This window comes from Neofelis nebulosa, chromosome 6, assembly GCF_028018385.1.
Source record: "Neofelis nebulosa isolate mNeoNeb1 chromosome 6, mNeoNeb1.pri, whole genome shotgun sequence".
In the NCBI taxonomy this organism is placed as follows: domain Eukaryota; kingdom Metazoa; phylum Chordata; class Mammalia; order Carnivora; family Felidae; genus Neofelis; species Neofelis nebulosa.
The window spans coordinates 148,474,899-148,500,839 of NC_080787.1; the positions used below are offsets into that span (position 1 = coordinate 148,474,899).

Genomic DNA, 25,941 nt, shown 5'->3' on the forward strand with positions numbered 1-25,941 from the left:
CAGCGAAGCCAAAGGTACTAGCTTGTTCTCCAAGCCGCAAAATGAATGTCTGAGGTCGAATTATAGACTTCGTAATTATTTTCAGAAAAAACAAGTTCTTTCTCAAGTCGCAAATAATTAAATAGAATGGAAGTACATGGAGTTTTGATTTCTCTCCTGGAATTTAATCATTCAACATTCAAATCAGCTTTCATAATTTCTCACTAGTTGACAAGCCGATTAGTTGATGTTCCGTCAATGTTATATATATAATAGAATTCTTGGGGATAAAGGCACAGTGTTGACTATTGCCAGTGGTTCTTCGGGAACAGATGCTCCCTGAAACCTTAAATGAGAACATTGCTCTTAAAGTTGTGAGTACAGTGCTCAGAATCCGTCGCGGTCAGTCTTACAGAGAGCCACCCGCAACAGTCCCTCCAGGCTATTTCCTCACCCAGTCGTTGCTGAAGGTAAAATACGAGAAATGAAAAAAAACCTGAGGAATCTCTATGTACGTGTCTAGCCTGACTCGAAATGACGCGGGAATGGCCATCCGCACAAAAAAGCCGAACCACACTTTCACCTCTGCTCTGGGTTGTGCGTATTGCTGAGGCCTGAGAATACTTCTCGCTCTTTTTCATGGGCACAAAGCAAGAGATGCGAGGAGCTTCTCCTCTGACTTTGTTTTTGTAGTTTTGGAAGGACCTTGAGGGCTGCGTGTGCGTGAGAGAGAGAGAGTGAGAGAGAGGGAGAGAGAGAGAGAGAGCGAGCGTTTGGAGACAGAAGACCAGGGCATGGCGGGACTCGCGCGCCTTTCCGAGCCGGCCGGCAGGGGGCGCGCGCAGGGCTGCAGCTACACGTCGAACCAGTGGTCCCCCATGCAGGCGCGGTTCCACTCGCAGCTGCAGGCCCAGCACCACTCCAGACGGCACTGGGGCTGCGGGCACTTCATGTGCATGCATCCTCCTGCGGGCAAAGGACACAGGTGAACGCCTGGACGACACCACTTCCCGCACCGGCACCCCGGTCTAGAAATGCCTTTTGGCTCACCTGGGTGGCTCAGTTGGTTAAGCATCCCACTCTTGGTTTCGGCTCAGGTCATGATCTCGCGGTTGGTGGGTTCGAGCCCCACATGGGCGCTGTCCGCGCACAGCCTGCTTGGGATTCTCTCTCCCCCCTCTCTCTGCCCCTCCCCTGCTCGCTCTCTTTCTCAAAAATAAATAAACTTACAATTTTTAAAAATGTTTATTTATTTTTGAGAGAGAGAGAGAGAGAGAGAGAGAGAGCACGAGCAAGGGAGAGGCAGAGAGAGAGAGGGAGTCACTGAATCCAAAGCAGGCTCCAGGCTCCGAGCTGACAGTGGGGCTGGACCTCACCAACCCCGAGATCATGACCTGAGCTGAAGTCTGCCACTTAACCGACTGAGCCACTCAGGCGCCCTGTAAATAAATAAACTTAAAAAAAAAAGAGAAAAAAAGAAAAAAAAAAAAAAGAAAAGGGTTTCTAAGGGAATGTCTCAAGCAATCCAAGGGCAGAACGTGGACTGAGGCAAACCCGCCGGAAAGCTCCCTGGAAGTTGTGCAGTTAATGACCTTCATCAAGAAAGGAGTGAAGACGAGGGGCGCCTGGGTGGCTCAGTGGGTTAAGGGTTCCTACTTCGGCTCAGGTCATGACCACACGGTCGGTGGGGTCGAGCCCCGCGTCCAGCTGTGTGCTGACAGCTCAGAGCCTGGAGCCTGCTTCGGATTCTGTGTCTCCCTCTCTCTCTGCCCCCCCCCCCCCAAATAAACATTAAAAAAAAACATGCCACCCTCATCTAGGACTAATTTTATTTATAAATCTGACTTTATTTACTTCTCCTGAAATGGGACTTAGAGACAAATGCCTTGTGTTTCACAAACGGGGTCGATTCCTTACTGAAATATATATCAAGGTTGATGTTTTAAATAGATGTCCATATACTTAGCAACTTAATACGGAATATATAATATAACTTGGCTTGAAACAGGAGTTGGGACAGCAGTATCGAAAGTATTTCACAGGGAACGCAGCCCTTAATGCGATTCAAACTTTTATTTGGGGCGAGCAGACGGGGAGAAGTAGGGGCGCTGCGTGTACCACCTCATTCACTCCTCAAAAGCACTTTGTGAGAGAGCGGTGTTACCCTGTTCTAGAATTTTCTTAAGGCCAAGGACTTTTAAATGGCAAAGTCTGAGATTTAACCAGGATCTGTTGTTCTTTCACGGAACAGGGCCTTTGCAGCATGAGATGAAAGGTCCCTTATTCGGGGATTCACTTTGGGGTTCCGCCCCTTCCCACACTTGTTAAATTCATTTCTTATTTGCTTCTGGGGCTCAGACATCAAGTCTGCGGTGGAGTGCAGAGGGAGTTACTTGTATGAAGTTACATGTAGACAATGGCTTCTGATCGAATTTCCTAGATAATTCAGGCAAAAGCGGTTCTTTGCTTGAACTCGATATGACATTGGATGTGCTCTATTATTCAATTTTACCAATTATCTTGTTAAGTCATTTTTTTTCTTGCCAAAATTTCTAGGTAATTGCTTCAGTACTGTCTCATTTTTATTATTAGAAACCTGGCATAAGAACTTCCACCGATTTAAAATATTTATGAATATGTAACTGAAGGAATTTGTTTTAGGAGAATTTAAGGGCATTTAAAATCCCATACTTTCCCAACTTCCTTTTGGTTTGTTTTAAAGATCATTTAGGGGTGGGAGGGAGAGGAGGATGGGTGATGGGTATTGAGGAGGGCACCTTTTGGGATGAGCATTGGGTGTTGTACGGAAACCAATTTGACAATAAATTTCATATATTGAAAAAAAACTATAAATATGCAGAAAATCAGGGGAAAAACTCACCTATGATACTTTCAACTTAATATTTCTCATTTAGGATTACACATTGGCAGGACTGTGTAATTTTCCACACATATTTAATGACTGTACATTTATGATATAAATAATATAATGTTTTCCTACCATACCAAATTTTCACGGGTATGGAATACTAACATTACAAATGAGGTTTTGTTATAGAAACTAGAAACATAATGGCTTTGTAGAATAAGAAGAAAGGAAATAGGAAGAAAGAATATTCATGTTATTAACTTTCTTTTCCACCTTGGTGCTTAATATATGCAAGGCAGTATGCTAGATCTCATAATATGGAGAAGAATCAGGGACTCTAATTCTAAAAACTCTGCCAACTTCTTTTTTTTGTATTTATTTATTTTTATTATTTTTTAAAATTATTTTGTAATGTCTATTTTTTTATTTTTTAAAATATATTTATTGTCAAATTGGTTTCCATACAACACCCAGTGCTCATCCCAACAAGTGCCCTCCTCCCTGCCCATCACCCACTTTCCCCTCTCCCCCAACCCCATCTTCCCTTAGTTCTCTGTATTTAAGAGTCTCATGGTTTGCCTCCCTCCCTCTCTGTTTGTAACTATTTTTTCCCCTTCCCCTCCCCCACGGTCTTCTGTTAAGTTTCTCAAGATCCACATATGAATGAAAACATATGGTATCTGTCTTTCTCTGACTGACTTATTTCACTTAGCATAATACCCTCCAGTTCCATCCATGTTCCTGCAAATGGCAGGATTTCATTCTTTCTCATTGCCAGGCAATATTCCATTGTATATATAAACCACACCTTTATCCATTTATCAGTTGATGGACAGTTAGGCTCTTTCCATAATTTGGCTACTGTTGAAAGTGCTGCTATAAACACTGGGGTACAGGTGCCCCTATGCATCAGCACTCCTGTGTCCCTTCAGTAGATTCCTAGCAGTGCGATTGCTGGGTCATAGCTTCTCTTTAAAAGTGTATTTATTTGAGAGACAGAGAGCACAAGCACACCAGAGTGAGGCAGGGGCAGAGAGAGAGGGAGAGGGAGAATCTGAAACAGGTTCTGAGCTATCAGCCTAGAGCCTGACTTGGGGCTCCATCTGACAAATGGTGAGATCATGACCTGAGCTGAAACCAGGAGTTGGATGCCTAACCAACTGAGCCACCCAGGCGCCCCAAAGCTTTGCCAACTTAAAAGTAAATGTGACCAAGAAGCTGACAACTTCACGTGACTTTGAGGGCATTTGAATGAAGAACACATGGCTTCCCTCATCGAGAATTCTATCCACCGACTGATGCTCAAACCATGAAAAGCCCAGCCTATGCCCCGTCAGCCCCATGGCTGGGGCCAGCCACTCTTTCATTAGGTTTAACGACAGAGGAGAAGTTCTTGAACATCCTGGCACTTTTTGATCAGGGAATGGGACTGGAATCTCATCTGTTTGAGGCAGAAATGAAGGAAGCCACTTTCCGAGGTGGAAGGCTGCGGGAGGAAGTGCAGGCTTAGCCTATGTTTAAGATGGAAATGAGCCTCATTTTCATTACGGCTTTGCTGCACGAAGAACTACTTTCTGGGATTCAGATGACCGTGAAATAGATCATGAATTTACTTTGAGGACGAGATCATGAAACGAGCTTTTCTGGCCCATAGAGCTCACATGTATCTCTGCTGCATGCTTGAAATCAGTGGAGACTATCATTAATAAGTTTAAAGTCCCAACTTTTCTGTTCATAGGTTAAAAATCTATAGGTGAAAAATCAGTGCTTTCCATTTATACTAAGTCACGCTATTTCAAAGAAATGGTGGATGGGGGAACCTTTTTTGAAATAATTTTTAGGGGCACCTGGGTGGCTCAGTCGGTTAAGCGTCCGACTTGGGCTCAGGTCATGATCTCACGGTCCGTGGGTTCGAGCCCCACATCGGGCTCTGTGCTGACAGCTCAGAGCCTGGAGCCTGTTTCAGATTCTGTGTCTCCCTCTTTCTCTGACCCTCCCCTGTTCAAGCTCTCTCTCTGTCTCAAAAATAAATAAATGTTAACAAAAATAAAAATAAAATAAATAAATAATTTTTATTTTATTTTAGAAAGAGAGAGAGAGGGAGAGACAGAGGGGGACAGAGGATCCAAAGCAGGCTTCGTGCTGATGGCAGTGAGCCCCATGTGGGGCTTGAACTCAGAAACCGTGAGATCAAGACCTGAGCGGAAGCCGGATGCTTAACCCACTGAGCCCCCAGGCGCCCCTCCGGGAAGGCAACTCTTAGCCCTCAGGTTTTGCGCTCTGCTAGCTTGCTTTCTCTCTCCTATTTTATATAAAATGTCTGTTCATATATTTACTAGCTACTTGTTAATTCAACAGATATCTGTCAGGACTCTTCTGGGCCTGGGGGACAGACAGACAAGGCTCCTGACCTTTGGTGATAACAGGACGGTCTCTCGCTACTGAACTTGCATCGTGAAGTGTGTGTTCGTGAAGGGTCTCTGCGTCTCCTCTGACTTCAGGTTGTCAACACGGCATCACCGCTCCAGCGGTGAGGACCGGAAGAGGTCTTGCCCCTGGCTCCGCTGACGTCCTCTGTGCGCACTGGAGTGTCAACCCACCGCACAACCCAGCGCACGGAGGAGAACAGCGGCTCACGGTGCACGCGGATCTATTTGTTGCCGGGAGACCACTGACTCGGCGCCGGGGACCTGGCCTGAACTGAGCCCCGTTCCTGCCGCTCTGGGATGTGCTCGCACTCTCCCCTTTGCAAGAATAAAGACCTCCTAAAGGGCATGACCGAGGAAAGAGACGGGGGGGTCGCACCTCCAGACTGCCGGGCTTCACGCCACGGCGAGCCAGCGGTTAGAGGCCTGCCGGGCAGGTGCCGCTCATGCTTAGTGGGGAGAGTGTGGGAAAAGTGTACCTGGTGCTTCGTTTTACTTCTCATCGGGCAGGGCTGCCACCCCTACCTCACCCATGCAGAGGTGTCTGACACTTAGGACGGGCTCCAGCACCAGGCTGTGATGGCTTTAAGCTGGCCGGCACATCCAGGACTGACCGCGGCAGGTACCCCACTGGCTGCTGTGGGGTATCGGACTGACCGTGAACGGGTTGGCCCAAAGTACAACTCTGAATATAGACTGAATGCCGCAGAGCAGGGGCGGGTTGTGCAACGATGGCCGGCAGGCAACAGGACTGCCACGCGATCGTGGGAGCAGGGCACACTCAGGAGGAGAATAACACCACAGCTGCAAGTGTAGACACAGCATCGCGGAGCTGAGTGGGCCTCCCTCCGTGTCCTACAGCGTATGACAGGGGTCACTTGTCCATTAGGACGGGATCAGGAAGGGCGGTCCTTCCGTCTGCCAGCTCTCCCCAGTATCTCCGTAGGCATGGTGGCCTCCAGCATTTATGAGGAGGCACGGGTGTGACAGGGTGTGTAAGGAAGGAAGAGCAGCCCCTCTTGGGAGTTGATGCCTTGGGTTTGGAGCATCGTCAGGGAGAGAACCGTTGGAGTGTGGCTCCTGTGATTCTAAGCCTGTTGACTCATGCAAACCAGGGCACAACTGTGGGCTCCTAAAAGACCACCTGCGGATAATGTCAGCTAATCCAGCGGCATCCCCAAAGTTTCAGTTCACGTTCTCAAAATTTAGAGAGTAGTTGGTAGAAGGCCAAAGGAATACCTCTATTGAGAAACAGATTCATGCAAACGATACTCTAATAAAGGGGGCAAGTGTCGTAGTAATGTCGAGGACTAAATGTCCCACAGCGGGGATGGGGACATCAGAGCCCAGAGTGTGTGCTGCCATTGAAAGGTACACAAGTGGGCGTGAAGAGGAAAAAAATATCATGGCCAAAAAAAGTGGGAACCTGTCCATTAAACAAAATTAAAGATTTCTTTTACAGAAGGAAGTCTGGATTGCCAATGTATATTGTGAGCAGGGATAATAAGAATAGCTTCCTTATGCGATTCCTGTGAGGGCTAAATGATGTGATAATTGTAAGGAACCTAGAACAAGCATAGAACAAATGCTCAATACAAGTTAATTGTTTGTGTTGTTGGTATTATCCAAGAGGGGGCTCTAGTAGGAATGACCTGGCAAATGTATTTGGCATGGTGACATTCCCCCTTTCCCCACTGAGTGTCTCTAGACACCAGAATACTATGGCGGATACACTGAGAAATACTGGACTAGGATACTGGACTAGGAAATATATATATATATATATATATATACACACACACACACACACATATATATATACACACACACACATATATATATACATATATATATACACATATATATACATATATATATACACATATATATATACACATATATATATACGTATATATATATATATTAAAATATATATATAGTAAAACCTTGGTTTGCAAGCATAATTCATTCTGAAACATACTTTTAATTCAAAGCATTTGTGTATCAAAGTGAATTTTAAGAACCATTGGCTCAGTTGTGATCATGTGACATTCGGCATCACGTACGACTGGTATTGCAAAAGATATCGCTCATCTATCAAGCTAAACTTTATTAGAAATATTTGCTCATCTTGTGGAACACTAGCAGAACAAGTTATTCACAGTCCAAGGTTATATATATATATATATATATATATATATATATATATAGTAGACAACTTACCAGATACAAATTGCCTAATATTATTAATAATAAATAATAATAAGGGTAATTAGGGTTTATGGATTGCTTTCTCTATGCCAGGTACTTGGCCGAGTATCTGCCCTGCATGACGTCTCACGCTTCTACTATTGGGGGACAGCTTCTGTTTTCATCTCTATTTGACAGAGGAGGACCGTGGGCTTAGGCAGTTAAGAGACTTGATGTGGGACAGCAGAGAGATTTGCACTCTGGGCAATGGTTCCAAATTCCCTGAGTGCTGAACTGCTATTCAGTTACATATCCTCCTAGAATTCCTGACTGTTATAACCACGCAGCTCATGTTCTCCAAGAAGCTCACCAAATCCTCACTTTTTCCGTAGCCCAGACTCACCATTTTTTTCAACTGGCACATGGCAACGGGGACAGGGCTTGGTGGTTTTCTTGATTGTCTCTTTAGAGGCCTCTTCCCACCGAGCTTGTTCTGCGGCCTTCTCATCAACTCTGTAGGCCTGCGAATAAAGACAAAAAGAGTTGAAATTCGGATCTTTATGTCAGGGTTGAGGTTCCTTGAAACACCGATATGGGAACTTCTTCGAGACAGAAGTGTCTTCAGGCAGCACAAACACAAAGTCACTTGGCAAGTGGTGGACAAGGTTTGACACGGATGGGATATACTTCTCTTGGCATGGGCCCTTCGCTTGCAAGCTAAGAAAACACGGCTTGATTTTATAGTGCGAGATCCTCTCTTTTGTTGTTTTGAATAATTGTAATAAATAACATCTATCAGGTGTCCAACGTGCAGGCAGGGTGATCAGTGCTCTACAGACACTTCTTTGTTCGATGCTTTGTCAGGAGAGTGTCCTCGCTTTTATTTTCCATCGAGGATCAAGGGAGTTACACAGTTGCCCAAAGCTGGAGAGTGGGACATTTAAATGTTCTTCATCTTGTTATCCTTCATTCTTGCACCTGGGGAACGGTCTTCTGTCTTCAGGAGCCAGAAGAAGGAAACAAAGTTGACGTGGCTGGGGATGCAGAGAGAGCCGGGAACAGCCCATGTGAGGACTCTGGGCTCAGGGGACATCTGCCCGGGCTCCCATCCCGGCCGCAGCCGGGTGGGTGACTCTGAGATGCCCCTTCACCTCTCTGAAAGGTCTCATCTCTTAGATGGAAGTAAAAAAATGCCTAGTGCCTTTGGGGGGTCTCAAGCACGGAGTGTGTTTCTTTGAACGCGTGGGACTAGTATCTGACACGTGTCGTGAAGTGATGCTATGAATTACCTCGGGGTCTATCGCACGGCAAGCTCTCAGAAATGTTTGCAAACACTATTCACTCAGAGGACTGAGTCATCCCCGACCCTCAGCACAGGAGGAGGGGGTGTTTCATGCAACCACTGCAGACATTCATTCTGCTCCTGTCTAATCACTCAGACGCTGCTGTCCTTCCCGCTTACTTCGATATTGGATGACGTGTGCAGAAAAAGAATTAGTACGTTTTAAAAAGTGATTATTTATTTTGAGAGAGAGAGAAAGAGAGAGCAGGGGAGGGGGAGAGAGAGAGGGAGACAGAGAATCCCAAGCAGGCTCCGTGCTGTTAGCATAGAGCCCAACTTGGGGCTCGATCTCACGAACCATGAGATCGTGACTAGAGCTGAAACCAAGAATTGGACACTTAACCGACGGAGCCACCCAGGCGCCCCGTGGATTGGTACATTTTTGGATTCAGTACAAGAAACGTGTAGTCTCGGTCTATATCTAAAATATTTCAACATGTTAATCCAAATAGAATTCCTCCATTTTGGCTTCTATTGCATCTAAACAAATTTTTTTGTGAGCATTCAAGTCATTTGGTTAACTTGTAATAATTATTTTAATATATTCCCAGAGCTAATTTACATTAAGAAACTACTAAAATTAACTCCTTACTAACTTTAAATATAAAGTAGGTAAGAAATCAAATACCAAAACATGCTCTAACACTCTGATATTACTCTAATAATAATGATAATGATAATACTCAACAAATTCATAACACTCGTTTTTACACGTTGACTCCCATCATTTCAGTTGCTTGTCATAATAACCTAGAGGAAACGGTGCGGTTTCTAATAAGTTAACAAACTCACAGATGAGCCCTCTGAGTGACAAAGGTCAGGTGCCAAATTCAGGATGCTTACACTTATGCAGCAGCATCAGTGCCTCTCAAATGCAAAAATTTGGAAAACCTGAAAGATGGGAACTCAAACCAGAGGTGCTCACACACAAGTTCCTCGCCCATGACACTGTGCTTTGAGCATCAAACTCTGCCCAACACCATCATGCCTAGCAGGTGGCAGGTTTTCTAGGTGGTGAGCATGAAGGCAAGAGCTAGTAGGTAGTCATCCTCTTATGGCCCCGGTGCAGGGAGGCACTTGGATCTAAGACGCCACTTCTGGGGAGTAGAACCCTCCGTCCCATGTTCGAATCCAACGTCCAGCCATTCACTGTCACATTCAAAATACTTTTGAAATGTTAAAGTGTTTCAGTTTTAATAAAGACACCAAAAGTAAAGGCAACAAAAGCAAAAATAAACAAGGGGGACTCAGTCAAACTAAAAGGCTTCTGCACAGCAAAGGAAACGTTCAGCGGAATGAAATGGGGTAAAATATTTGCAAATCAGATATCTGATAAGAGGTTAATATGCAAACTGTATATAAGGCTTCTAGAATTCAATAGCAAAAAAAACCCCCAAGAAATCTGAGAAAAAAAAATGGGCAGAGGATCAGAACAGACATTTTTCCAAAGAAGGCACGGTAAAAAGGTGTTCCACATCACAAATCACCAGGAAAATACAAATCAAAGCCACTGTGAGCTATTTACCTCACACTCGGTAGAATGGCTATTGCAAACAGATAAGAGATCCCAAGTGTTGGTGAGAATGTGGAGAAAAGGGAGCCTTGGGCACCGTTGGTGGGGATGTAAACTTGTGCAGTGGCTGTGGTTAGACAGTGTGCCGCCGCTTGTAACAACTCAGATACACCCTGGAGGCATTATGCTCAGTGAAATAAGTCCAAGAGAAAGACAAATACCGTATGATGTCACTTGTATGTGGTACCTGAACTTGAACTCGTGGCTACAGGGAATGGACTGACAGTGGCCAGGGGCGGGGTTCGGGAGAGAGGTAAGTCAAGGGGGTCACAAGGGACAAACTTTCAGTTATCAAATAAATGAATCCTGGGGATGTCATGTCCAGCATGATGACTATAGTTAACAATACTGTATTATATATTTGAAACTTGCTAAGAGAGCAGATCTTAAAAGCTCTTAGGAGAAGAAAAAGAATTGTCTACGTATGGTGATGGATGGTAACTAAACTCGTGGTAATCATTTCTCTGTCTATATATCAAATCATTATGCTGCGCACCTGAAACTAATATAATGTTATATTTCAATAACATCTCAAAAAAGAATGATGTATTCTGAGGTAAATAGCTATGCTTGTACCCAACTTGCAGCATTTAGTGGTTTTTACTGTAATTCGTATGTATGTTTCTGTTGTTTCCAATAGAAAGCGAATTTGTCCAGGGCCAAGATCACGTTGGTATCTTCCTCCCACGACCAGGATCTGCCTGGCACCTGGTAGCCACTCGCGATGTTTTGGCTGAGTAATGAAGGAATGACACTAACACGATAAGCATCCAGGGATAAGGCCCCAAGAAGCCGGGGGGGCACGTGGGGGTGCATCCTAATGACGGCCTTGCAGTGAAGCAAATTTCTTTCTGTGAATTAGCTATCCCATTCACAAAGGAGGCCTCCTTTATAACTCAGAGGGTGTCATGTGATTTGTCAATACTTTGTTAGGATAAAACAGAGTAAGTTTACTGGCTAAGAATAACCACAGGTACTGAGAACTTCCTTTGGCCCCGGGATGATTTAATGATGACTCTGGCTGAGAGTGCAGGGTGATAAAGCTGTGGTTGATGACAGCAGTTGCAAGATTTAGTAAGTAGGTTTGTATCTTAAGTACACATCTTCCAATCAGCTCAGATTCACCTGTGGGCTTAATCCTCAGTGATACATAGCAAACATCCCCTAACCATATGCTCCAAGATTTTCTTTTTTAAGGTCTGGGAGCTCGTATCTCTAAAGTGATGCTGTAAAATTGTTTGCGGGGGCATATACATCAGAGAAATACATAGTTCTACTTAGTAAAAACTAATTTCAAAATTCTTTTCAGCAATATGGCTCGCTGTACAATAAATGCAATTCTTCTCAGGTCTATGCACCTAAAAATGATGGCTGAAATATGAAAGAAAAATCTTTACTTAATGCATGGCTGATCTGGTGGGAGAATACAGGAAATCCCTGATGGCTAGAATAAGAAAGAGAGATTTTAAAAAGTTAAAAATAAATGGGGGTGTCTAGGTGGCTCAGTCGGTTGAGCATCTGACTTTGGCTCAGGTCATCATCTCGCGGTTCTTGAGTTCAAGCCCCGTGTCAGGCTCTGTGCTGACAGCTCAGAGCCTGGAACCTTCTCTGGATTCTGTGTCTCCCCTCCTCTGCTCATACTCTGTCTCTCAAAAATAAATAAGCATTAAAAAAATTTAAAAAAGAAAGAGAAAATCCTCTTGGGTAAAGGAGGGAGGAATCTGGGGTTTGCTATGGGGCTGTATTCTTTGTCTCAGGGTGCCCAGAGCTGGGTCTTTACAGGCCCCGAGAGTATAGACTGGACAAAACCTGGACCGGAGCAGGGTGGAAGGTGGAATCAAATTTTCCCATCACACACACACAACCTAGACTCCGGAGGGGTGATATCCTCAGCTGATGGGAAAAAAATTTTCCCAGAAGAGAGAATTGGTAAAGAATTAATAAAGCTATGTGCTGGTCTCAGCCTTATGGTGAGGCGGGTTGGGGAGACAAAATTTGAGAATTCCTAACCACCAAGCCTTACACCCAAGGTTTTGTGAAAAGAATGCATACTACCTGATTACCTGAGAAAAGAACCCAAGCCAAGAAGTTAATTTGAAATACTCAGAATGCTCTGGTAGCATACCCATGAACCTGGCTGAAGCAAAACTATTTTCCATAGAGTACTGCACTTCATTTATTTACTTAAATTTTTTTTAAATGTTTATTTTTGAGGGAGAGGGAGACAGAGAAGTAGGGGAGGGACAGAGAGAGAGGGAGACACAGAAACTGAAGCAGGCTCCAGGCTCTGAGCTGTCAGCACAGAGCCTGACGTGGGGCTCGAACCCATCGACTGAGAGATCATGACCTGAGCTGAAGTCGGACGCTTAACTGACTGAGCCACCCAGATGCCCCTAGATTAATGCACTTTAAAAAGCCAAACTTCAAAAAAAAAAAAAATCATACAAATAAAATTCCAAAAAGCCTGAGATCACACAAAAAAGTTGCAACCATAGGAGAAAACAAACTATCATGAGTGAAAGTGACAGAAATATAAAACTGAAGAACCTGACCAACAAAGGTGTGGATACTGGAACAATCAGATACAGAACACAAAATAAATACATTTGATATGCTCAAACACCTAAAGGATAGAAAGTGTGGTAAAGGCATCAGAGACTGTCATGATTAACCAGGCACATTTGGAAAAGACACATACTTCTTTGTTTCGTGCATTTCTTTCTGAACACAAAGAAACTAATGATTAGAATTAGAAACTCACTTGATGAATTACATAGCAAATTAGACACAAATGTGGGGTAACTCGTGAACCGGAAGATACAACTGAAGAAATAACACAGACTGCAGATCAGAGGGCAGTCAGTACAAAACGTGAAAAGTACAGTGAGAGTCAGTGCGGACAGTGAAAAGGTAGAACACTTCTCTAGAGTTCTAGACAGAGAGAAATAGGAGAAGACAGTGTTTGTACACAGAGTGGCAAAGAAAACAGATTATCTACAAAGTAACAGTTATTCTGACAGCTGATTTCTTGACCCCTGGATGCCAGCAGACAGTAATAGAATGTCCTCAAAGTACTGAGAGAACGTCAGCCTACTTAGAATCTTCTACAGGCAAAATTAATTTTCAAAGTGAACATTAATAAAAATACTTAGAGGCGTAAGATACAGAGGATTTCTCACCAACAGACCTTCACTAAAGGAACAGCTACATAGGATAAAGTCCAAAGGAAGAGCTGAATCACAAGAAGGAACTGTGAGCAGGGGCGCCTGGGTGGCTCAGTTGGTCAAACCTCTGACTTCAACTCAGGTCATGATCTCACAGTTTGTGGGTTCAAGCCCCGCGTCGGGCTCTGTGCTGACAGCTCAGAGCCTGGAGCCTGCTTCAGGTTCTGTGTCTCTCTCTTTCTCTGCCCCTCTCCCACTTGTACTCTGTCTCTCTCTGCCTCTCAAAAATAAATAAATGGTTAAAAAAATTTTGTTTAAATAAGGAACTGTGAGCAAAGAAAATGGTCATATGCGGATAAATCAAAGCAAATACTGACTATACAAAACTATCAAAATCATGTTCCATTGGCTGGTTTTAAAAAACCAAGGTAGAACTAAAATGCTAGACAAGAATTGCATGTAAGTAAAAGGATTAAGTGGCTCTAAGGTGCTTATGTTATTTAGGCTGAGAGTCATGGACTTTGTTACACTGATATATGTTTACATTTCTAGTGTAATCATTAAAAGAAAAGAGAGAAAGCACTTGGCTTCTAAACAAGAAAAAAATTAATGGAAACAGCAGACCAACGAAAAGTCAAAGAGAAGGCAAGAAATGGAAGTATAGAAATATAGAAAGATACGGAAAGCATAAAATAAAGTGGCCGAAATGACCGCAAATACATCCGTACCCACAGTGATGTGAAGTCGACGGTAATCTAGAGAAAGGGTAGGTAAACAATGTCCCACGGGCCATGTCTGGTTTGCCACGGTGCTGTGGGTAACGTTTTATTGGAACAGCCATGTCCATTCATGTACATATTGCCTAGGACTATTGGCAGAATTCTGCTGCAAGCATTTGCAGGATTGAGGACTTGCTTCCTGACCAGCTGTCAACTGGGACTCATTCTCAGCTTCCAGAGGCTGCCTGCATCCCCTGGTTCTTGGCTCCCTTCGTCAACAGTAGCGGTGGATGGAGTCCTTCTCATGCTTGAATCTCTCCTGCCTCTTCGTCTGCCCCATTTCTCTGACTTCATCTGGGAAAGGTTTCCTTCTTTGGACCCACTGATTATCTAGGAGTCACTCCTTAATCGCGTTTGCAAAGTCCCTTCTGACAAGGCACCGTATCCCCAGGGGTCAGTGAGTCGGGTATGGGCAACTATCTATGAGGGGCCATTACTTGACCTACCATACTTGCCCCTGGTCTAGAGTGGGCTTCTCAACTTTTCTCTCTTGTGCCATGGTTCCCTTTGGCAGTCTTTGGACTTCTCAGAATGTTCTAATATAAAATTCAGAGGATTCCAGCTATCTTGAAATATGGTTATTAAATAATAAAATAATAGCTTTTGACGTAATGCTGTATGGGTTTTGTTGTTGGGAACACATTAGTTAGCAGGATCCAGGGGTTGATGTAAAATTACCATTATTTTGAAATTGTGATGAGTGTAAGTGATACTTTAGGTTATCTGTAACAACTGTAATGTGATATGAAAACAGATTGCTCCCAAACGTCTGTGTATCCAACATCCCCGGCCCAAGGTCCCTCCAGATAGGGTACTGCGAACTCACACCCGGAGTAACAAAATACTTCTTGTGTCACCATTCGCACGTGAGCCTGAACTGATTTGGATCTGGCAGTCCGCCTGGGATACCTCAGCGGGCTGGGAGGTAGGTAAGGAGGTTTTGATTCATGGGAGAAGAGGGAAAAGGAAAACGCTAAAGCAGCAATTTCTGTTTTCATCTTCTGGCTTTTGCTTTGTCATCATTTCCTTTACAGACTCCGGGTTTTGAAGAGTTTTGTGCATGGAAGAGAGCATATCCCTTCCTTATTTTAAACGTGTGTACAGTTTCTGCAGTATTAGAAATACTGAAAATTTGATTACTTATTCTAGGGACCAGTTAGGATCTGGAGCGTTAGGTTGGCACCGCCTGGGCTAGGCATGGGCTACTGCACAGGAACTTTCCCAAGACGCCGAGGGGGAGAAAAGCCCTAGGCAGATCAGTGGGCGGCACCGATAGGGGAGGTGGGGGTGGGCACAGAGGACAGACTTCTCATATTGATAGGGTGACCATATGGCCTTGCTTGCCTTGTGTATCAGACGTCATTGTATTCTGATGCTCTGACATCTGGGGCCTCACTGACACCCGAGAGACCACCCCTCCCAGGGCTAGCTAATTCCTGGAGATAGATGGGAGCATGCTGCTCATACGCAAACCAGCCAGTCCGGAGCCCATACCCCAGCTGTCTCCTCTGCTGGGCTCGCACACTCCTGGCCACCGTGTCCTGTCCTCATCACGCCCGGGCCAGGTAGGCACCAGGCAATTAGGGATGGCTCTTGCACCCCAGATCTCATGGAATCGTTCAACTGAGCTGATCCAAAGCCCGCTTTCCCTGCCTCACCCATTCCTTCGCATGGAAACCACCAAAAGCTCTTGTCCACGTTTCCCCTGCTCCCTGTGCCTCCTGACCAACCCTGGGGCTTCCCTATGTGGTCCCGAAGGGTGTCACCTGCCCTCCTCTCGGGATCTGTGAGTAATAGACTATCTTTTCCATGGCAGTCATTTCCTAATCTGCTGGGCTTCATATTCCTGAGTAATAAAACCTGTCTTTTAGAACACCTAAGATAAAACCGGTGTATATCTAATGTCCCAGCAAAATTATTAAAATGCCCTTCTGTCTCAGAAGTATCCTGGCTTGGATGATAGGTCATTGGGTGTTGTGTTCATTAACAATTAGCAGGTTAGCAAGCAGGTTGTTTTTATATAATGAGAGGTGCCATTTGTTGAGAACCTACTATGTGCGAAACGCACATTGTTTCTATCACCTTTAATCCTTGCAATAACCCCACACGTAATACAGTGCAAATGCTATCCTTATTTTGCAGATGAAGAAAATGAGCCCGGAGAGGTTATATCGCCTCCCCAAGGAGATATAGATGGAAACGTAGACCTAAGTCTGTTTGCTTCCTGAGCGTCCACGTTCCCACCACAGTGTGGTCATTCAGGAGCCAATGCCGAACCACAGGCACATCTGGAGCATGAGGACGGCTTTAGGTATGAAACACGGGGCGGCAGGGGGGCAAGCTGTCACTGACACTGGCCAGTCAGACCTTGCACGACAGTGGGGACACTTATAAGATTGAGGGGTGAGGCATGGGAAGAAGACGTGATATGGGGGAAGGACGAGCTGCGGGCACATGGCGTGTCCAGTCACTGGCTGGCCAGCCCGGTAGAGAGGTCCAGGAGGCAGCTGGGGGTGTTGGAAGAAAGCCCAGGGACCCACGGTGGGGTGGGGGCGAGAGATCTCAGTGCCCGCTCTTCAGAGAGATGCCTGAAGCTACGTGGATGCCTTAGGAGCACAGGTGAGACGAGATGCCAAGGACACTTGTGGAGATGCCCACGTTCAATGATCTGAGCCAAGAGGAGGAAGCCTGGGGCCGGAGGAATTAGCCAGCACCTTAGCAACAAGGCCAAATGGGGATTGTGTGAAATGTTTTTTAGTTCCGTGCTCGAGGAGTTTCTGATATGCCTGCTGTCTCTTGGGAGAGGTCGCTCTGACTACCTACCTACCGCCGGTTAGGGCCCAGGTGTTTTATAGCCTTGAAAAATTAGAAGTTAACTCGTAGAAAATTGCTAAGGTAGGATTTTCCTTTTTTTCCTTTCTTTCTTTTTCTTTTCTTTTTTCTTTCTTTCTTTCTTTCTTTCTTTCTTTCTTTCTTTCTTTCTTTCTTTCTTCTTTCTTTCTTTCTTTCTTTCTTTCTTTCTTTCTTTCTTTCTTTCTTTCTTCTTTCTTTTTTGGTGGCAGAGGTTACTTCCCTCCCTTCCCCCACCCCAGGGCATTAACTAGTTTGTGTATAACTTAGAAACAGCATTTCAACGTCCTTTCCCAATAAACAATAGGGCATTCCATTCCTCAAATGCTCATGGAGGCAGCTTTCTTTCTCGTCCCTTTGCTGGTTTTTCTGCTGAGTGCATGGAGAAGACTTCACTCGGTGTGGGCTAACACAAAACTGTGTTAGGAGTCGTGCCGAGACACCGTGAAGTTGTGGGTTTGCAGTCTGCAGTGAGCAGGTGCAGAGGGAAGGGAAGCCGGCTCCTCTGGGATCTTGGAGGCCAGGAGGGAAGGGTTTGGAGAAGAAATGGTGACAGTGTCTATCGCATCAGGAAGAGTGCTCTCTGTGTCAGGGGCTTAATGGTGTTTTTTTTTTTTTTTTTAATGTTTATTTATATTTGTGTGTGTGTGTGTGTGAGAGAGAGAGAGAGAGAGAGAGAGAGAGAGAGAGAGAGGAAGGGGCAGAGAGAGAGATGGAGACAGAATCCGAAGCAGGCTCCAGGCTCTGAGCTGTCAGCACAGAGCCCAACGCGGGGCTTGAACTCACAAGCTGGGAGGTCATGACCTGAGCCAAAGTCGTATGCCCAACCAACTGAGCCACCCAGGCACCCCAATGGCGATCTTTAAGTTAGCAATTGTAGCCTCCCTAAAAGGCAGGTTTTGTTATCAACTGTCTCTGCTGAAGAAACCACAGCTTCAAGAGACGGCAGAACGTGCCTGAGGTCACGCAGTCTGTGAGCAGCAGAATCGGAATGTAAACCCTGAGCTCTCTGATTTCATACCCTCACGCTCTTGCGACTATAATCACTAGATGTCACCTGCTACAAAGAGGACTAGGGGACTGGAGGCCGTGACGAGGTCATGGAGTACTTCTACTCGCAACCAATAGGCAAGAGGGAGAAACCTTGGCTTCCCCTGCCACAGCCACGGAGCCCCACTCGCCTGCTTCCTTCAGCACCACTCTCTGTTCTGCCATCACTGTCATCTGTCTGGCTCTCCCTTCCACGTGGCCTGTTGAAATGGTGCTCAGAGGGGACAGGGGTGAGGCCCCAGCTGCCGAAGCCGATGCCTTCTCTTTGTCCTTATCACCTCGAAGCATTGCATGGTGCCTTACACTCCTGGGCTTCCTTCCTCCTGGGCAGAACAGAGTCCCCCAGAAGGCCCTCGGGAAGCCCACGCCTGCACAGCAAAGTTACTCCTGTTGCTTCCTGGCTCACCCGCTGGATCCACAAGGCGGGGGAGGGGGACAGTCAGAGACTCACCTCACTGCTACAGCTCTAACCGACACTTATTTCTAAGCCACGAAACAGTCCTGGAGCATGCTTCAAGAGGTCCATCTGTGCCCAGGTGACAGTCTGTGTTAGACCTTTGACGGTCAATTCCCGGGGGAAAAGGCTGTTGTTATCAAGCCCTTTTTACTGACATGAGCCCATCTTGGCTTAGCATCCTTTAGGAGTATCTTTTTTTGTTGTTCATTTATTTCTTTTGGGGGGAGGGGCAGAGAAAAAGAGAGGCAGAGACAGACTCCCAAGCAGGCTCCATGTTATCAGTGCAGAGTCAGACGCAGGGCTCCAACTCACAAACTGTGAGATCATGACCAGAGCTGAAATCAAGAGTGGGATGCTTAACTGACCGAACCACCCAGGCGACCTGGGAAACATATTTTTGAGAAGCTGCATACACTAAGACCAGACTCCCATGTTCCAGGAGTATCTTTAATACTGCTGTTCAAATCCATCTGGAATGATTGTAAGTGGTGGCCAGGTGCCCACTGCTTCAGGGTCACAGAGGGATTTAAAAAAAAAAGATTCTTGAGCTCACACCCTGAAGATTTGGGTTCAGCAGGTTTGGATTTGAATCTTTAAGAACACCGTGGGGAGTTGTGAGGTGTAGGGAGGTTTGAGGACCATCTCCCTTGGTTGGTAGGGTAAGCTTTTTCTCTGTTATGAGTTCAGTTGTCGAGCTACAAAGCAGTGGCTGGTGTTGCTGGGAGGTGAAGGTTTTGTTGTGATTCCGCGTTATGGCTCTATGTGCGATTAGCTCTGTCTCGTATGGGGCCTTGCAACAAGTAGGTTAATTGCATAGGCCTGCTTATTGCTTATTGCTTACCCATCATGAGAAGGAATGGTGTGTGTGTGTGTGTGTGTGTGTGTGTGTGTGTGAGAAACAGGGGTGGGAGTGGAATGTCTTCTGTCTTCCATATTAGATGGCTAAAGACAGCAATTTCCTGCATTTTCCTATATGTCTTCCAAGTTGCATTAGCGAGGTGAAATGTTGGCCTGACACCTGATCTGTGGCTCAAAAGAGGACGAAGGTTTTTGTTCAAGCAGTGAACATTTGTAAGTGAATATTTAGAGGTGTCTGTGTCAGAGGTAGTGGTTCAGAGTGGGGCTTTGAAGTTATCATGCCTGAGTTAAGCCCCAGCTGCGTTTTTTTACTTGCTGTGTAACTGGACACGTGGCCAAACTCGGTGTCTGCTCATCCCTAAGTGTGAAGAATGTGGTACCTACCTCACAGGGTTGGTGTGGGCCAGTACGATAAATGGGCAAAGGGCTTAGTACAAGGCCCGGTACCCCTGAATGCTAACTTCCTGCTTCCTCTCATCACGATCGTCGTTATTTTGCCATCACTGCCACCATCATCATCGCCTTCATCATCCTCACCCTCATTATCATCACCATCATCTCTGGCTTATAGAGGTGGGAATATCAGACTATGCGAGTTTGTATAAACTAAAAAGGCTGCTGAAGGTCTGGATTGGCCTTAAGTCTCCTTTGAAAAATACAGGTAAATCAAAGCGTCCTTAGAGAGGTTTTAAAATTTGTGCCGAGGGGGTGTTGCTAATGTATACGTAAGTTAGAACAACGTGAGAGACTACTGTTCACATGCATTTTCTCTTTCCTGCTTTAGGAAACGTATTTGTTACACCTGTTTAGCCAGCACTTGGAAAAGTAAATCCCAATTCTAAAAGTCAAGAACAAATCTATTTTCCAAAAAGGATTAGATTGTCATTAATCACCGAAAACATAGTTGGTTCAGTTCAGATGGGAATGTTTGCAGGTGAATGCCAGCTTTGAAGTGTCATCACTTTTGTCACCAAAATCGAATGTCCAGGTAACGCCCCTTGCCACCTCGTTACTGACAACTCCCACCTCTGCAGACAGTGGCCCTCCCAACTTTCCCAGAGTCCCCCAGCAAAGTATAACGGATGTTCTCCTTGACGACCACTTCTTGTGAGCGGCCCGCCCCCTGCTGGTGAGTCAGAATACTGCAGTACCTTTCAGGCACAAGGATGTCAACAAAATTGTTTTTGTTCTCACATTTTACAAACTATTGCTGTCTCTTTGGGGGGAATACATATACACATTATTATTAATATTACACAATTTCAAATTAGAAATAAATAGGTTAGAAGTAATTTCTATATATTTATTATATATCTACAGATACAGATGTAGATTGCACATACACATATATTTGGAAAGAACTTGTTGGAGTACTAATATGTAATAGAGTGTCTGGCCGAAGGCTGTATAGGCTACTAGGCTCCACTCTCATCACTAAGTTCTAAATTTCACAGGCCACACTTTAAAATGAAATTTAAAGAATTTTTTTTAATGTTTATTTTTGAGAGGGGGGGAGGGGCAGAGAGAGAGGGAGACCCAGAATCCGAAGCAGGCTCCAGGCTCCGAGCCGTCAGCACAGAGCCCAACGCGGGGCTCACACCCATGACCGTGAGATCATGACCTGAGCCGAAGTTGGACGCTTAACTGACGGAGGTGCCCAGGCGCCCCTAACTTGTATTTTTGATAACGAAGATCTCTGGGTCATGGCTGGGTTAGGTAAGTAATTACTAGAATTATCAACGTAGACGGGAGTTTGAATACGGGAGCACCACTAATACAAAGAGGAAGCCAGAGCAGAGCACATAGCTTGTGCTCTGTGCAAAGTGAGGCTGTGCTGGTACAAAGCAGACCATTATTTTTCTTAGGGCTGACACAGAGATCTATTCATTCAGTAAGCAAGTGTTGGGTGCCCACGATGTACCAGGCACTGTCCCAGGTACTAGAGATGCCCTAGGAAACACAAGAGATGACAGCAAACCAAAATGTCCCTGTCGTGTGGTGCTTACCTTAGCAGAAGAGTCGTCCTCTTCGGATGCATTGGCATCACCTGGTCGGCTCCCTGAAACACAGACTGCCACACACCCTCCCCCAAAAGTGCCAACCTCGTCTCTGAAGCAGGTGTGGGGTGGGGCCCGAGAGCTTGGGATTTAACACATTCCTGGGTGACGTTCATGCTGCGGTTCCGTGGACCAGCGTCTGAGAAGCCGCTGGCAGAACGTATGCACTGTGGTCCGCACAGACAGAATGGATTCAGGGCGTGTGGCCCCAAAGTCCCCCCATCTTATGTAATCCTGTAGGGATGGGGATGGATGTGGAAAGATGACCTCATCCAGCTTGCACTGTGATTTGTCAGGCTCCGAGCTAGGCATCATGCATTCGTTATTTCAAGAAATCTTCCCGGTTTTACAACGTCATATTACAGATGAGGGAAGCATGGCTTTGAGAGATTACATGGTTCACTTAATAAATTACTACAACTAATGTCTCAGTCAAGGTTCCCCAGGGAGACAGAATGAATAGGATATGTATATATAATATGTAGCATGTAACATGTAATATGTAATATACGGAGTTATTTTAAGGAATTGGCTCATGGGATTGTTTGAGCTGGTCAGTTCAATACTTGTAGCACAGGCTGGTCGCCTGGGAACTTGGGCAGAGTTTCTGTTACAGTCTTGAGGCAGAATTCCTTCTTATCCGCAAAACCTCAGTCTTTGCTCTGAAGACCCTCAACTGATTGGATGAGGCCCACCTGCATTTCGGGCGTCCCCTTTACGGAAGAAATAAACAAATACCTAGAAATGTGGCCTTGACCAAATCTAAAAATACCTTCACGGCAGCAGCTAGACCAGCGTCTGACCAAACAGTGGGGCTCCACTGCCCAGCTAAGTGTCACGGTCATGGAAAGTAACTGTGACAGCCTGTCATGGCTGCGACTCATTTTCGAGACCAGATCCATTGGACTACAAAGCCATTTTGCCTTGCCTGGGATTCCTCATGGAACAAGGCCAGGCAGATGAGCGGCACAAGTGGTTCTTACAGAGGAAAAGGACATGAAAACTGGGCAAAGAGCCGGAGCACCTGAAGCGTGCTGCCCCCCTTCGTGCTGGCATTTGGCACCTGCTTGGTTTGCGCGGAGGTGATCGGGCAGAGCAGATGAACCATTTTCCCCACAAGTGGTCAACAAGCCTCCCGCGGATGACAACACCCATCTCCCCTCGTTTCTCATCTATCAACGAGTGAAGGATTTACGGGAGCCGGTAGTCAGCTCTCCCGTGGGACCTGTCCTCTGGTCCTCCTGGCCCCGGGGGCCGTGGAGAAAGTGGCAAAGGGTCCTCGTTTCCCGGTCATTTGCAGGTGGCCACGGGTTCTTGCAAAATACCGTCTCCCTTAAGGATGTAGCGCCATCTGGTGGAACAGAGGGGCTCTGCAGGTGCTTCCCTCTTGCTGGAGAGGAAATCCAGGCGGGCTCGCCTGGGCTTGTTCTCCTGGGTGGAGATAAAATAGTCTCTGGGGTGTGTGTGTCTGTGGGGTGCATGGTGTATGTGGGGTGTGTGGGATATGTGGGATGCGTTGTGTGTGGGGGGGGTGGGAGCGGCGTGTGGTATATGGGTATGTGGGGGTGTGTGTGGGTGAGTGTTTGTGGGGGTGCGAGGTGTGTATGTCGGGAGTCTGATGCATGCGTAGTGTGTTTAGGGGGCTGGGGTGTTGTGCGGTGGATGTGTGTGTGGGATGTGCACGTGGGGGTGTGTGGTGAGTACATGGGATGTGTGCATGTGTGAGTTTCTGTCACACGAGATGCAGACTTGCAAATGAGGGTGAAGAGTTTACATTTGGCCCTTTTCTAGCAAACTGGCCAGGATTCCATCCCAGCCCCTCCCGGATCCAGCACCCTAGAGGTAGCCCCCTGTTCAGGTGAGCCTGCCCTGCTCCCGGAGGTGTTCCAGAGCCTGGGGAAGGTCGGGGACTCCGGGCAGCTGTCTGGCTGGGGCTGGGGTATGAGAGCTCAGGTAGCCTGGAGAATTGTGTCCCCCAGTGTCGACACCAGGCGGGAAGGGACTCTCGGAGGGGCTGGGGCGGCTTCTGGAGAGGAGGGGAGAGGCCCCATGGGAGGGGCTGAGCCCCAGGAAGTGCTGCATCTGGGCTCAGTGTGAGCTCTTCCTACAGTGACAGCCCCAGAGGAGAAGGAAAGAGTCTGGAGGACAGGAGGGTCCTTGGAGAGACAGGGACATGGTCTGTGTGGTAAGGGTCTGACTCCCGGTCGTGTCAGAGTGTGTGTGTGTGTGTGTGTGTGTGTGTGTGCATGCCTTCATTTGGCCTCTGGTGTTGTCTTTCATTTTCTTTCTCTGTAATGCCTGGTATTTTTAGCATTCAGCCTTAAAAATACCCAAAGCCCAAGTTTGACCATTTTGTAGTACTTTACAGCTTATAGAATGATTCACATACATTCTCATTTCATTATTTATAGCGCAGTAGAGCTTGCTGGCCCCATGTGGCAGATGAGGAAAAAGTGCTGTTAGAATTTGGGTGACTTGCCTGGAAATGGAGAAAACCGGAGCCCGTTCTTCAGTGTACCAGCCCCGCTCCCCCAGAGCCTACCTTTCACGTGCTGAGCACTGGGGAAATGGGCTACCGAGGGCTGGGGGAGGGGAAGACCCCTCCTCAGCAACTTTCCAGGAGTGACACGCTGGGACGCACCTGCGTAGACCGCAGATGCCTCCCAGCCGTTCGCGTCCGCGAGGCCATTCGCATCCGCGAGGCCATGAGGCTGTACGTCCAGACCCTAGGTCTTCAGGGAGGTGGTGATCAATCAAGCTGTTTTGCCTAAACCAACACGTGATTCCGAACTACACTCCTAAATAACCGGGACCTGCACCTCGGGGAGAGTAAGTTTCATCCGGTTCCCAGTTCTGGGGCGGCACTTGTGCAGAAGTAGTAAATGGCCGAGAGATGAGGGCGATGAGATACAGAGGCAAAATATATCCAGGACTCCAGTCTCTCCAGAGCCTCCTTGTCTCATTCTCCACCACAGGGAGGCCCCCTCCCAGCCCCTGGCTGTAAACCCTAGGGGGCTGGGGTAGGGATCGTGGCTGGGGGGCCAGCGACTGGACACTATTAATCTTGTGGCTTATCCTTGGCTCCCGCCTCCTCATCTGCTCTAAGGCACTCTATGCATCCGTTCCTTGGTGGGCTGTTCACCTGTGCTCAGATGCCCAAAGTGAGGTCTCTGTCCCTACACACTCTCTGCTCTTCCTCCAGTGTTTCCTCCTCCAGGTAAGGGCACCACCCTTCGCCCAAGTTAGAAATCCAGGCATTGACCAGAACTGTTGCTTCTCTCGTTGCCAAGGTCCACGGACCCTACCTCCAACACCCCCTCTTTTTCTCCTAAGGGGCTGTTCCTGACAGTGCTTCCCAAGTCCCTTCTGGGTGCAAGTCTCAGGGACTCTTTCCCTGGGAACCTGACCTATGACAGTTGGTACTAGGAGTGGTCCTAGAACACAAATTCTAAAATGGGGGGCGGGGAGGTGGTGGAGGTAGAGACCCACCAGGTGGTGGCCACAAAGGAGGCCTACTGGTGGCAGATGAGCACTGGCCCCTTGGAGGGGGTCCAGAGCTGCAAAGGGCTATGCAAACAGTCTCTGCCACAGAGCCAGGGTATGCAAGGTTTCTGTGGCGGGAAAAGACATCACGCGTTTATTGCAATCACAGTGATTCACAGTGATGGCATCTAGGGCCCTGCAGCCGAAAGTAATGCACCATTTGGAAAAAAGCTCCCTGGCACACTCCTGACCTGTGGGGCTGGTCTAAGCAGCAATCCTTTCGATAGCGAACGGTCAAGTTCGGTAGTTGTGGCTTTAGTATGGTATGAAACTAGGGGCCTGGACCATTGGGGACGAAAGGGGTGCGAAAGCCTGGCCCCTCTGGGATGCAGAGCAACTCTGAAGGATCGCCCCAGCTCGTCTTTTCCGTCTCAGATTTCATTTCTTCCTGTGACCAATTCCTTGAACGTCTCAGAAGACTAAACGTTACAGCATCCCCAACTTCCCGATTCTGCCTCTTAGCATACGATATTTTAATTGTTAGTTTTTTTTATGTCACTAGAGTATAAACTGCATAAGATTGGGGGTTGCTCTATTTTGTTTAATGCTGTATCCAAAATACCTGTAGTCTTAATGGTACAGGGTAGATTTTATATAAGTATTTACTGGATATCCCTCTTTTTTCTCGTTTTTATTGATTATGAGGAATTAAGACAGCCAAAATAAAATTCCAAGTCATGTAACAGGTGTAACACAAAGGTTGGAGACAAAATTCTACCTGTAGATAGATGTGTTTAATTTTTATGGAGTTAGCTCCCAACACTTAAAAATAAGGATATTTAACATAAACACATGAGTTTCGAA

At 46.4% G+C, this 25,941-nt stretch overlaps 1 protein-coding gene across 2 annotated transcripts in view; it reads right to left on the reverse strand.

The window, feature by feature from the left end:
• Positions 1-434: 434 nt before the first annotated feature.
• The window catches only part of PRKN (parkin RBR E3 ubiquitin protein ligase), a 1,360,952-nt gene continuing 1,335,445 nt past the window's right edge, over positions 435-25,941 (reverse strand). For both annotated transcript variants that reach the window (XM_058736213.1, XM_058736212.1), the window contains exons 11-12: positions 7,868-7,985; positions 435-945 (exon numbers count right to left, since the gene is read on the reverse strand). In XM_058736213.1, the coding sequence (XP_058592196.1) occupies positions 833-945; positions 7,868-7,985 (231 nt within the window). In that variant the 3' untranslated portion in view covers positions 435-832. The remainder of the gene's footprint in view (positions 946-7,867; positions 7,986-25,941) is intronic.